General features: G+C 55.1%; 1 protein-coding gene across 1 annotated transcript in view; it reads right to left on the minus strand.

Annotated features, from left to right (window-relative positions):
* The window catches only part of ROCK1 (Rho associated coiled-coil containing protein kinase 1), a 173,250-nt gene extending 166,280 nt beyond the window's left edge, over positions 1-6,970 (minus strand). The window contains exon 1 of the mRNA XM_077270330.1: positions 6,442-6,970. Within this exon, the coding sequence (XP_077126445.1) occupies positions 6,442-6,534 (93 nt within the window). The 5' untranslated portion in view covers positions 6,535-6,970. The remainder of the gene's footprint in view (positions 1-6,441) is intronic.
* Between the last annotated feature and the right edge of the window lie 7,392 nt (positions 6,971-14,362).

Below are 14,362 nucleotides of genomic sequence, written 5' to 3' on the forward strand. Positions count from 1 at the left end.
CATGAGTAAAGCACGATCAGTGCGTGGATCAACATACTTACCCCCGGCCGTCTTCTGCCGTTTCCAGCGCTGCTCCAGTCCTCTCCTGCGTCCTGTGACTGCAGTTGTGACTAGCTGGCAAACTACAGTGTTGGCTGTGTGGGCCGGAAGTCACTTTACAATGTAAATCTATGAAACTCAGAAGGAGGCTCCCAAACTTCCATTAAGCGCTATACGGTCCAATGTGCGAGCCCCCAAGACAGCCGTTAGTCACATGATGGATGAGAAGAACCAGAGCCGTGCTGGAAATGGAAGATGACAATGCCCGGTAAGTACTTTAATGCATGCGCTGTACAAGCACCACACATATCTAACAAAGGCCGAAATAAAAAATAAAAAATAGGACATCAGGTACCAGAACTGCCCACGTGAAGATATTTCCCATGACATTTCTCTCAGATCTGCTCCAACGTCACAGTTAAGGGTCTAAGATTTATTATTTTAGTTGTTTTCATTTAATTGAAGTCAGTGGGAAATAAAGAAGGGTCAGTATATCATTAATTTCTCATTCAGCGAGTGAGAAAAGCAAGTGAGACCCCATCAGAACAGACAAAGCTCGGAGCTGCGACTCCTATGCACAACGAACTGCGGAAGAAACTGTAAAATGCCAGAGCAACTAGAAAAACACTACATTTCCTGTGTGCGCTCTAGGACCGTGGCCGGCGGCTCTCCGGCACAGCTCTTCCTCTTCAGCATCACCCAAGTCACACAGAAAGGCTGCGCCCAGAACAGAAGTAACAGCATCCGCCGTGCCGTCACCTGCATGCTCTCACATCAGACCCCGGGGATTACAGCTGAATGGATGGGGCACGGATGACGCCATACCCGCACTGATGGGCATAAGCATGGCAGGATGATTTCTACAGAAGTTAGTAAAATAGTTCAATCTGAACACTAATCTGCAGTTGGTCCATCAGCCAGCACTAAAGCTGGGCATCCACATGGGCACTGATTGCTTGTCCTAAGGGCTGGCCTGCAGAGGACACAGCGGCACGCTCCGTCATAGATTTGGGGCTGCAGATACTTCCCATTTGACTACGTCTCAGGATTTCTAGGCAGTTATCATTCTCCCAGAACCTGCCCAGACAACGCTACCTAAAAATAATAATTATCTTCTGCACACTCAAATGCACACTTCTCTCTGCAGACGTGAGCGATTTCATCATCAGCTGACTTAAAGGGGAAATCCGGTGGAATTAAAACCTATGTAACCGACCCCAAATCATTACACATGCAGATCAGCTAGGATCGCTCTAATTATCAGCCAGTCAAGTGTTTGCCTCCTATTTTACCAACTTAACATTTTCAACTAGGAAAAAAAGTCACACTCCTGTTTGTAGCATCACGGAAGCTATAATTCAATGGGTGAAACAGGTGGATTAAAAAATACATAACTCAAGCACTCTTCTTTCCCACTGCACCCTAGCGTCGATGCTTCAGTGCTCCCCTTGGTGTCTGACAATAGGCAGCATGTGACCACTGCAGGCAATCACAGGCCATAGGAGATTAGGCTACTTTCACACTAGCGTTTTTGGCAGCACGTCGCAATGCGTCGTTTAGGAGAAAAAACGCATCCTGCAAAGTTGTCTGCAGGATGCGTTTTTTCCCCATAGACTAACATAACCGACGCACTGCGGCGCAGTGCCACACGTCGCAACCGTCGTGTTTTGGCGCACCGCCGCCACAAAAAAACGTTACATGTAACTTTTTTTTGTGCGCTCGGGACCGCCATTTTCGACCGCGCATGCGGACGAAACTCCGCCCCCTCCTCCCCGTACCTTGCAATGGGGCAGCGGAAGCGTCTTAAGACTGCTTCCGCTGCCGACGTCGGGCATTTTTGTCACAGTATGCGTCGGTACGTCGGGCCGATGCAGCGCGACGGCCCCGTACCGACGCTAGTGTGAAAGCAGCCTTACTTGCTGTAGTACTGGCACCATGGCTCAGCAGCGTATATTGATGCCAGTAGTGCAGCTAATGCACAGTGCTCAGCATAAATGAGTACACCCCCTTTCAAAACTAAGTTTTTGATCAATATCTCACTGAAAACAAGAACACGTTCACCCTGTTCTTCTTCAGACATGCAACAGATGTGTTTTGGATCGATATGTTGGAAAAAGTGCACAGCTACCAAAGACAAGGAGTGATGGTAGCATCTTATCTTTCACTAGGGAGCACTACATTTTTTAACTCATGATACCATCTATGACACGACACCAGCAGCTCTCATGCAGCCCCACATAAGGACATTGCCACCACCATGTTTCACTGTAGGCACCATGGAGTTTTCTAAATGTATGGTGCCTACGATTAAACATGGTGGTGGCAGAGTCCTTATGTGGGTCTATACGAGTACTCCTGATGCTGGGGAGCTATATTTTATAGATGGCATCATGAACTCCCAAATGTACTGCTCTATAATGAAAGAAGATGCTACCACTATTCTGTGCCCTTGGTAGACGGGCACTTTTTCAACATGGCAATTACCCAAAACACACATCTGTTGCATTTCTGAAGAACAGGGTGAAAATGATTTAATGGCCCTGTCCAATACCAACAGAACAGCTATGGGGAATTCTGAACAGACAAGTTGAGCATCACTCTCCATCCAGCATCTAGTTCTAGAAGAGGCATTTCCTGAAGAATGGAAAAAGATACATGTTGCAAAATGTCACCAACTTCTTCACTCTGTTTCTAGAAGACTTGGTGCTAGCCTTAAAATCATGGAGGTCATACAAAATACTAGCTGTAGTAATTTTTAATGTGGGGTGTACTCATTTTTACATAACCTAATTTGATTATAACTGGTTTGATTAAAACTGAAGAATTTGTAATGAAAAGTGTTTTAACCTTTCAGGTTAGGCGTTTAAAAAAAAACTGTCCTATGAAACTTAGTCTTGTCAAAATTTTGGACGATAACTGTTACAATTGTAGAACAAAAATTACCTTTTTGGGGAGGGAAGGGGAAGTGGAAATGACAGCTGTCAATGGGACTGTCACTTATCTTTCCAGGACTCCCAAACAGCCTACTAGTTGTTCGGATAAATCAGAAAGCACAAAATTGGGGAGACCTCTTCATTCTGCCTTCTGGAAAAGCTTAGTGGCTACTCCAGGGATTCCCAACAAGGAGAACCTCGGGCTCCCTAATGGGATATTACCGAGAGACAGTGATTTATTACCCATTTATAAGACTGGGGATCACTTTCTAATCGCTGAAGGGTCAACCTCTGGGACCTCTGCAGAGCCCCATCTTACATGGACAGAGGTGGCATGATCAACCTCTGCTGCAGTGACTGTCTATGGGACTGCAAAGAAAAACCCGGCACTGCGCTCTATGCTGCTGATGGATACAGGACCGGGGATAACTAGGGTTATAAGCCATAAGATATGCCAAACGTCCAGCACAAGGATCTTCAGAATGGGGGGATACAATCTAACATTCGGACTGTCGTCTGACCACCAGCGAGTGGAGAGGGGGCGGCACACGCAGTAGTCCCCATCAATTACTATGGGAGATCTGAATACAGCAGAATATGTAACATCATCTGTAATGGCCGTCAGATCAGGGGAAGGAGAGACCCCCATCTATCACATCTATGGGACATCCCAGCAATTTTCCATAAGAAGCCGATGCCTCAGGCTGCGGACGGCCCACCGGGAGACACGCCGCGGGACGGCCCACCGGGAGACACGCCGCGGGACGGCCCACCGGGAGACACGCCGCGGGACGGCCCACCGGGAGACACGCCGCGGGACGGCCCACCGGGAGACACGCCGCGGGACGGCCCACCGGGAGACACGCCGCGGGACGGCCCACCGGGAGACACGCCGCGGGACGGCCCACCGGGAGACACGCCGCGGGACGGCCCACCGGGAGACACGCCGCGGGACGGCCCACCGGGAGACACGCCGCGGGACGGCCCACCGGGAGACACGCCGCGGGACGGCCCACCGGGAGACACGCCGCGGGACGGCCCACCGGGAGACACGCCGCGGGACGGCCCACCGGGAGACACGCCGCGGGACGGCCCACCGGGAGACACGCCGCGGGACGGCCCACCGGGAGACACGCCGCGGGACGGCCCACCGGGAGACACGCCGCGGGACGGCCCACCGGGAGACACGCCGCGGGACGGCCCACCGGGAGACACGCCGCGGGACGGCCCACCGGGAGACACGCCGCGGGACGGCCCACCGGGAGACACGCCGCGGGACGGCCCACCGGGAGACACGCCGCGGGACGGCCCACCGGGAGACACGCCGCGGGACGGCCCACCGGGAGACACGCCGCGGGACGGCCCACCGGGAGACACGCCGCGGGACGGCCCACCGGGAGACACGCCGCGGGACGGCCCACCGGGAGACACGCCGCGGGACGGCCCACCGGGAGACACGCCGCGGGACGGCCCACCGGGAGACACGCCGCGGGACGGCCCACCGGGAGACACGCCGCGGGACGGCCCACCGGGAGACACGCCGCGGGACGGCCCACCGGGAGACACGCCGCGGGACGGCCCACCGGGAGACACGCCGCGGGACGGCCCACCGGGAGACACGCCGCGGGACGGCCCACCGGGAGACACGCCGCGGGACGGCCCACCGGGAGACACGCCGCGGGACGGCCCACCGGGAGACACGCCGCGGGACGGCCCACCGGGAGACACGCCGCGGGACGGCCCACCGGGAGACACGCCGCGGGACGGCCCACCGGGAGACACGCCGCGGGACGGCCCACCGGGAGACACGCCGCGGGACGGCCCACCGGGAGACACGCCGCGGGACGGCCCACCGGGAGACACGCCGCGGGACGGCCCACCGGGAGACACGCCGCGGGACGGCCCACCGGGAGACACGCCGCGGGACGGCCCACCGGGAGACACGCCGCGGGACGGCCCACCGGGAGACACGCCGCGGGACGGCCCACCGGGAGACACGCCGCGGGACGGCCCACCGGGAGACACGCCGCGGGACGGCCCACCGGGAGACACGCCGCGGGACGGCCCACCGGGAGACACGCCGCGGGACGGCCCACCGGGAGACACGCCGCGGGACGGCCCACCGGGAGACACGCCGCGGGACGGCCCACCGGGAGACACGCCGCGGGACGGCCCACCGGGAGACACGCCGCGGGACGGCCCACCGGGAGACACGCCGCGGGACGGCCCACCGGGAGACACGCCGCGGGACGGCCCACCGGGAGACACGCCGCGGGACGGCCCACCGGGAGACACGCCGCGGGACGGCCCACCGGGAGACACGCCGCGGGACGGCCCACCGGGAGACACGCCGCGGGACGGCCCACCGGGAGACACGCCGCGGGACGGCCCACCGGGAGACACGCCGCGGGACGGCCCACCGGGAGACACGCCGCGGGACGGCCCACCGGGAGACACGCCGCGGGACGGCCCACCGGGAGACACGCCGCGGGACGGCCCACCGGGAGACACGCCGCGGGACGGCCCACCGGGAGACACGCCGCGGGACGGCCCACCGGGAGACACGCCGCGGGACGGCCCACCGGGAGACACGCCGCGGGACGGCCCACCGGGAGACACGCCGCGGGACGGCCCACCGGGAGACACGCCGCGGGACGGCCCACCGGGAGACACGCCGCGGGACGGCCCACCGGGAGACACGCCGCGGGACGGCCCACCGGGAGACACGCCGCGGGACGGCCCACCGGGAGACACGCCGCGGGACGGCCCACCGGGAGACACGCCGCGGGACGGCCCACCGGGAGACACGCCGCGGGACGGCCCACCGGGAGACACGCCGCGGGACGGCCCACCGGGAGACACGCCGCGGGACGGCCCACCGGGAGACACGCCGCGGGACGGCCCACCGGGAGACACGCCGCGGGACGGCCCACCGGGAGACACGCCGCGGGACGGCCCACCGGGAGACACGCCGCGGGACGGCCCACCGGGAGACACGCCGCGGGACGGCCCACCGGGAGACACGCCGCGGGACGGCCCACCGGGAGACACGCCGCGGGACGGCCCACCGGGAGACACGCCGCGGGACGGCCCACCGGGAGACACGCCGCGGGACGGCCCACCGGGAGACACGCCGCGGGACGGCCCACCGGGAGACACGCCGCGGGACGGCCCACCGGGAGACACGCCGCGGGACGGCCCACCGGGAGACACGCCGCGGGACGGCCCACCGGGAGACACGCCGCGGGACGGCCCACCGGGAGACACGCCGCGGGACGGCCCACCGGGAGACACGCCGCGGGACGGCCCACCGGGAGACACGCCGCGGGACGGCCCACCGGGAGACACGCCGCGGGACGGCCCACCGGGAGACACGCTGCGGGACGACACCCCGGACGGCACCCGGGGACACTGCTGGCCGGCCCCCGGACCCAAAAGTGGCTGTCAGGCCGGCAATGTTCACACTCACCAGCAGACAGTCCGTGTTCACCTCCGACTTGGGGTCACGTAACAGGACGTCGATCTTGGCGAAGCGGCTCTCGAAGCTGTCCCCGGTAGTCATGGCTGCAGGCGGTGTCCGTGCGGCGGCCTCACAGCGCAGGACGGAGGAGGAGGCGGCTGCCTGCGTGTCTCTCAGATCCGAGCTCCCTCACCCCCACCTCAGCGCCGCGCTCTGCAGCGGAACGGACCCCGGCATCCTCCTCCCTTCGGGCCTCCGCCGGACTCATACACACAGGCCCGGGCACAGCTCCGCGGGGCCCGGGTGACAGCTACTAGGAAGAGGCTGCCGGCGCTGTGGATGTCCCCGTCCAGCTTCAGTATCCGGGCCACACGGGCATAACTCTCGTCAGCGCGTCCGTCCTCCTCCGCCCGGGCACACACGGCAGGCAGGGCTGCTCGCCTCTTGTGGCTCACGGATGATGATTATGCCGCAAGCTCCTCCTGACTCACAGCCGCTCCACAAACATGTCCGCCTTCCTGTTCAAACACAAACGGGCGGGGGCACCGCGCATGCGCCGGGCGACGGAGGGAGGACGAGGCGGCGGCTCACACGGAGGAGGGCGCCCATTATTCACTGCCTCTCCGGCTGTCACTTCTCCCAGACTCCGGGGAGGGAGCGCTACACCCGCGGGCGCGGCCTCCTGCTGCGGGTGTGAAGAAGCTTGTAGTAACATGGCCGCGGGAGATCATTCCCTCACATCACACCCCAGGGATGCGCGCACTCCGACATCCGCAACTAAAACGCTTTGGTTCGGTTCACATGGAGGTAGAAAAATCCGACGGGTGTTTAACCCCTTCACCCCGAAGCCTGGTTTCAACTTCCTGACCGGGACATTTTTTCAATTCTGACCACTGTCACTTTATGAGGTTATAACTCTGGAACGCTTCAACGGATCCCGGTGATTCTGACACTGTTTTCTCGTGACATATTGTACTTCATGATAGTGGTAAAATTTCTTCGATTTGACTTGCGTTTATTTGTGAAAAAAACGGAAATTTGGCTAAAATTTTTCAATTTTTAAACTTAGTTTTTATGCCCTTAAATTAGAGAGTCATATCATACAAAATAGTTAATAAATAACATTACCCACATGTCTTACTTTACATCAGCACTATTTTGGAAACATAATTTTTTTTTGTTAGGAAGTTATAAAGGTTAAAAGTTGACCAGCGATTTCTCATTTTTACGACAAAATTTGCAAAACCATTTTTTAGGGACCATCTCACACTTGAAGTCACTTTAAGGGGTCTATATAACAGAAAATGCCCAAAAGTGACACCATTCTAAAAACTGCACCCCTCAAGGTGCTCAAAACCACATTCAAAAAGTTTATTAACCCTTCAGGTGCTTCACATGAATGTTTAAAAAAAATTGAACATTTAACTTTTTTTCACAAAATTTTTAGTTCAGATCCAATTTGTTTTATTTTACCAAGGGTAATAGGAGAAATTGGACCACAAAAGTCGTAGAATTTGTCTTGAGTATGCCGATACCCCATATGTGGGGGGGAACCACTGGTTGTCCACATGGCAGAGCTCGGAAAGGAAGGAGCGCCATTTGACTTTTCAATGCAAAATTTGCTAGAATTGAGATCGGACACCATGTCGCGTTTGGAGAGCCCCTGATGTGCCTAAACAGTGGAAACCCCCCACAAGTGACACCATTTTGGAAAGTAGACCCCCCTAAGGAACTAATCTAGATGTGTGGTGAGTGGTGTTGAGCATATATCGGGTATTGGACGATATTCGCTGTATCGGAGTTCCGATACTGAGTTCCGATACTTTTACAATATCGAATATCGGAAGTTCTTATAGTGCAATGATGCACTATTAATGGAGTGTGGGCAGTGCGTGGGCGAAGACTGCGTGTCTGTGTGCGGGCAGGGTCTGTGTGTGACCGTGGGGGGTCTGTGCGGGCCTGCCAGGGGTCTGTACGGGCCTGATGGGGCTCTGTGCGGGCCTACCGGGGGTCTGTGCGGGCCTCTCGGGGGTTGTGTGTGTGCAGGCATCGTCCGATGGGACTACAAGTCCCATCGGGATAGGCCTGCTACATTGACAGTGATTGACACATTAGCCAATGATGGGACAGTAGTAGTCCCATCATCCAGCTAATGTGTTGAATGTAAAAAAAAAAAACACAAACATACATACTACATACATACTACATGCATACAAAATACTACATACATACTGCATATATACTACATACATACTACATACATACATATATACTACATACATACAATACATTACATACATATAGACATACAGTACAGACCAAAAGTTTGGACACACCTCATTTAAAGATTTTTCTGTATTTTCATGACTATGTAAACTGTACATTCACACTGAAGTCATCAAAACTATGAATTAACATGTGGAATTATATACTTAACAAAAAAGTGTGAAGCAACTGAAAATATGTCTTATATTCTAGGTTCTTCAAAGTAGCCACCTTTTGCTTTGATGACTGCTTTGTACAATCTTGGCATTCTCTTGATGAGCTTCAAGAGGTAGTCACCGGGAATGGTCTTCCAACAATCTTGAAGGAGTTCCCAGAGATGCTTAGCACTTGTTGGCCCTTTTGCCTTCACTCTGTGGTCCAGCTCACCCCAAACCATCTTGATTGGGTTCAGGTCTGGTGACTGTGGAGGCCAGGTCATCTGGCGTAGCACCCCATCACTCTCCCTCTTGGTCACATAGCCCTTACACAGCCTGGAGGTGTGTTTGGGGTCATTGTTCTGTTGAAAAGTAAATGATGGTCCAACTAAACGCAAACCAGATGGAATAGCATGCCGCTGCAAGATGCTGTGGTAGCCATGCTTGTTCAGTATGCCTTCAATTTTGAATAAATCCCCAACAGTGTCACCAGCAAAGCACCATCACACCTCCTCCTCCATGCTTCACGGTGGGAACCAGGCATGTAGAGTCCATCCGTTCACCTTTACTGCATCGCAAAAAGACACTGTGGTTGGAACCAAACATCTGAAATTTGGACTCATCAGACCAAAGCACAGCTTTCCACTGGTCTAATGTCCATTCCTTGTGTTCTTTAGCCCAAACAAGTCTCTTCTGTTTGTTGCCTGTCCTTAGCAGTGGTTTCCTAGCAGCTATTTTACCATGAAGGCCTGCTGCACAAAGTCTCCTCTTAACAGTTGTAGAGATGTGTCTGCTGCTAGAACTCTGTGTGGCATTGACCTGGTCTCTAATCTGAGCTGCTGTTAACCTGCGATTTCTGAGGCTGGTGACTCGGATAAACTTATCCTCAGAAGCAGAGGTGACTCTTGGTCTTCCTTTCCTGGGGCGGTACTCATGTGAGCCAGTTTCTTTGTAGCGCTTGATGGTTTTTGCCACTGCACTTGGGGACACTTTCAAAGTTTTCCAAATTTTTCGGACTGACTGACCTTCATTTCTTAAATAAATGATGGCCACTCGTTTTTCTTTACTTAGCTGCTTTTTTCTTGCCATAATACAAATTCTATCAGTCTATTCAAGGGCCAAGGGGTACTCGGTACCGGGCCTACGGGTCTCTGCTTCTGGGGTTGTCACGGTGGCTAGACCCGGTCCGTGGCCCTGTCTGTCAGTGGGGGACGTCCAGTGCAATAAGTGGTGTTGTAACGGTGCAGTTGTGGGGTGCAGGTCGCGGTAAATAACGAGGACACCAGGTTGCAGTCTCTTTACCTCTTTACTGGAGATCTCTGAGTCCTCAGTCCAGAATACGGTTCACCAGGCTGCGCAAGTCCGGCCGGTCCAATGGCACCTCCAGAGTTCACTTCACAGGTGGAAATCGGTGCCTTCCTTCTTAGCGCTATGTGTTGTAGTCCTTCCCTGCTGTGCTTACGGAAAGTACCCCACAACCGTTGTGTCTGTTTCTTAAGTTCCCTCACAACTCGATTAAATGATGTTCTTCTAATCTTCCGTCCCTTCCTGATGTTACAGTTAGAACGGCACCCGTTTGTCGGATAGGCCTGGAGTTCTTCCGGGACCCTAGAGACGCCCCTCTCCCGCAATTGCCTCCCAAGACTTCATAGGTGATATGTGTTAGACAGCCCGCCTTAAACTGACTGTCCTGCCGCTGTTTAGAGTATTGCTTGAAGCTGAATGTTATAATACTCCCTCGGCGTGCCGGCCACCGATAGTGCGCCTCAGTAGGGTGTTGCTCCGGTCTTACAGCACGACCCCTACTGGAATTCTCCTATTGCTTGATCTCGTTTCTCACTCAGCACAATCTATCTCGCTTCTAGTCCTTTCTTGGGTCCCGCCGCTTCCCGGAGCTGGCGCGGACCCGTTACGTTCTTTTCAATGCCAAGCCTCTGTCAGGATCCCACCCCTGACAGAGACCCTACTGTCTCTTCCTCCACAACACCCTCTGCCACTAGGTGTTGCTTCGTCCAATCCAGTCAGCTTTCTGATCTAACTTCCTGCCTGACCCCCAGTTTACCCACTATGGTGGGGAGTGGCCTAATGAATAGAACCCTTAGCTCCCCCCGGAGGCCCGGCTGTGAAATGTATTGGTGTCTGTGATACCTGATCAGTTGAACTCCTTCAGTGCCATCGGACGCACCATGGCTCCCCATAGTGGCGGAGCCACAGTACTGCAACGACCAGGACTCTGGGGCGCTGCACTCCCCCCTGGTTAAACACAGTACTCCGGGACTGGGAAGAAAACATCAATACAAGTTAGCAAAAAGACATACAATTTTGTTGAGTGCAATGACAATAAGTATACTTGAACAGGCTTCCCTTTATGGGAGGTAAGGACACTTGAACGTTACAAACATGGCAAAAATATCATAGCTACATGCTATAATTTACTTCTGTTACCCAACCGGGCATTCTACTTAAGTGCAAAATTGTTGAACAATAATTTAACATTGCCTTTAAGGACTCACACTCTAAATCCACTAAAGACCTTCCTATAATCACATTATAAGGCACTTTAACTTTTTCATTCTCCTACTTTGGATCTGCAGGACCGCCTGTCCTATCGGCACCAGACCTACTGCCTCTCCTTTCTGTTACAGGACCGCCCCGTTCAGCCAGGGCCTACTGCCTTTTCAACTACTATACACAGTATAGAACATAACTTTTCTTTCAGTTTGAGAACACTGAGCCGGCTCTACTTGGCTCCTATAAGGACTCACCCACTAACCCTTACGAGTTCACTTTCTGTCCTTAGTAACACATTACTAACTTTCGATGGGGAACGCAGGGTTTACCTTCTATCCCCCCCCTTTTCTTATCAACATTATCAACTATCTTCTTTTCACAACATTAAACTTTCTCATTACTTCCTCTTACTTTTTCTTTCAGAGAACATTATCAGCATTCCTTTACAATTAACTAATGGCATACATATAACTTTTACATGTAAATATTATCAGCATTTTCTTCCATTGACATTATTGCTACCGGTCTTAAAGCAATATCACCATTTACGTGCAACAAATGAACATCCCCTTTAAGAGGGGACCAAATCTCTGTGAGGTAGCACATCTTCTCAAGCTACCAGTCCATACTCATCAAAGGTTCCAGTGCGGTATCTTCGCAAAGAGTCCTTGTTTAAGTAAAACCAGTAGGGAGCGCCTTTAATAAGGTGCAAACTATATACAAAAGAGTTCGGATCATGCACTGTTCATGATTCAGCAGTTTTTTAAAACTTGTGCAAAACTTTTGGTAACAAAAACAAACAATAGGGATCCCGGGTCAACAAAGGGATCCCTTTAAGAGTTTACCCTGAACGGGTTTAGCAGCCCAACAGAAAACAGTAACTATTTACAGATTCATGGTATCGAGGTTTATTCTTTTAAGTCTGGGGGCGGTCTCCGTGAGTACTGCCCTCCTCCCGCCACCACATAAAGGGCATCTGCACCCTGGATAGGGGTCTGGGTACTCACGGTTCTCCTCGGAGTGATGGTCCGCAGACACTTGGCACACAGGGAGATCGGGGGAATGGCCGCAGGTCTTGGGGAATCATCAGGGGGTGGTAATGTCACTTCCGGCTTGTATTTACGTACATGCAAGGCATACCACCCTTTATCCCCCCAGTGGCGGGTGTACTTAACTCGGTCTCCTGGATAGAGATCCCGGCCTGGGTGTCCCTCAATGAGATGCGCCTCTACATCCCGCCGGTTTACAAACACTTCCAAGGCGAGACCGGGCTCCTTAATAAAGCCCCAACCTCCCTGCATCCGGAAGGTGTTGACCACGCCATATCGCTGCGGACCCCAATTCTCCTCAGTAGCCTGCCTGACTTGGGCTTTCTTCTGAAGGTCTTTCTCCCGCTCAGCCTGACGTCGGAGCTCCTTCTTGCGGGCCCACTCCTCTTCTTGCTGCCGCAGCCGTTGGCGGTATTCCCTCTGGCGGATGACCTCGACACTCTCCCCCTCCTCCTGGGCATCCCCTGGGAACCCCATCAGATTGGTAGTGGCCGCGCGGGTCCATTTGAAGGTTACCCATTCTCCCTGGAGCTGCGTGGGTTGTTTAATGGGCTGTAGGGGCGATCGGCCGTCTGCAGAGTTTCCCAGGGCCTCTCGCATTCAATGCGGCTACACACCCGTCCGGGTGGTCGTGGTGGGGGCGAGTCTACATCCACCAATAGGGGCTCCTCAATCGCCACGCCCGGGTCGGTGCCGTTACCTGCTCCCGCCGCATCTCCGGTGTCGGTCTCCTCTGTAGTCGACGGTGAGAGCGATGCCTGGTGCGGCCCCTCGCCAGGGATGGTTGCTCGCTGGCACAGACTCCGGAACTGCCGGCACAGCTCCTCCACTTCCGCCCCGAGGATTTCCTGATTAGTGATGCAGCCTGGTAAAGACTCCGCCGGCTCCCATTGGTAGAACCTGGCACAGGTCTCCTCTCCCTCTCCGGGGTGGCTTCCGCGCTCCATGCTGCCAATCGGATTCTTCCTCGTGGTCTCCAGCAGTTCTTGCCCCTCCCCGTCCGGAGGGCGGCCTTTCTCTCCTCCACCATCCCACACTAGGAGGCGGGCCCTTCTCCTTGATGGGCACATTCTCTGGACATAGTAATAACGGTGAGGGGCGGGCTCCATCTTCGCGCCACTCTTCCAAGCTACGCCCACGAGGACACGCCCCATGCTCCCTGCGCGCCACATAGTGTTATAATGGCGGCGGTTTTGGCGGGGAATGTCGGGACACAGTCTTTGCAACATAATACAGTCCAAGCACAGTAACTCACAGTTCCAAGGCACACATGACCTGATTCTTCAGGCTTAAGTAGATCCTGTTCGTGACGCCAAGTTGTAGCGCCCCCACCGCCGCAGGGCCAAGGGGTACTCGGTACCGGGCCTACGGGTCTCTGCTTCTGGGGTTGTCACGGTGGCTAGACCCGGTCCGTGGCCCTGTCTGTCAGTGGGGGACGTCCAGTGCAATAAGTGGTGTTGTAACGGTGCAGTTGTGGGGTGCAGGTCGCGGTAAATAACGAGGACACCAGGTTGCAGTCTCTTTACCTCTTTACTGGAGATCTCTGAGTCCTCAGTCCAGAATACGGTTCACCAGGCTGCGCAAGTCCGGCCGGTCCAATGGCACCTCCAGAGTTCACAGGTGGAAATCGGTGCCTTCCTTCTTAGCGCTATGTGTTGTAGTCCTTCCCTGCTGTGCTTACGGAAAGTACCCCACAACCGTTGTGTCTGTTTCTTAAGTTCCCTCACAACTCGATTAAATGATGTTCTTCTAATCTTCCGTCCCTTCCTGATGTTACAGTTAGAACGGCACCCTTTTGTCGGATAGGCCTGGAGTTCTTCCGGGACCCTAGAGACGCCCCTCTCCCGCAATTGCCTCCCAAGACTTCATAGGTGATATGTGTTAGACAGCCCGCCTTAAACTGACTGTCCTGCCGCTGTTTAGAGTATTGCTTGAAGCTGAATGTTATAA

Source organism: Ranitomeya variabilis, chromosome 6 (genome assembly GCF_051348905.1).
Source record: "Ranitomeya variabilis isolate aRanVar5 chromosome 6, aRanVar5.hap1, whole genome shotgun sequence".
Classification (NCBI taxonomy): Eukaryota; Metazoa; Chordata; class Amphibia; order Anura; family Dendrobatidae; genus Ranitomeya; species Ranitomeya variabilis.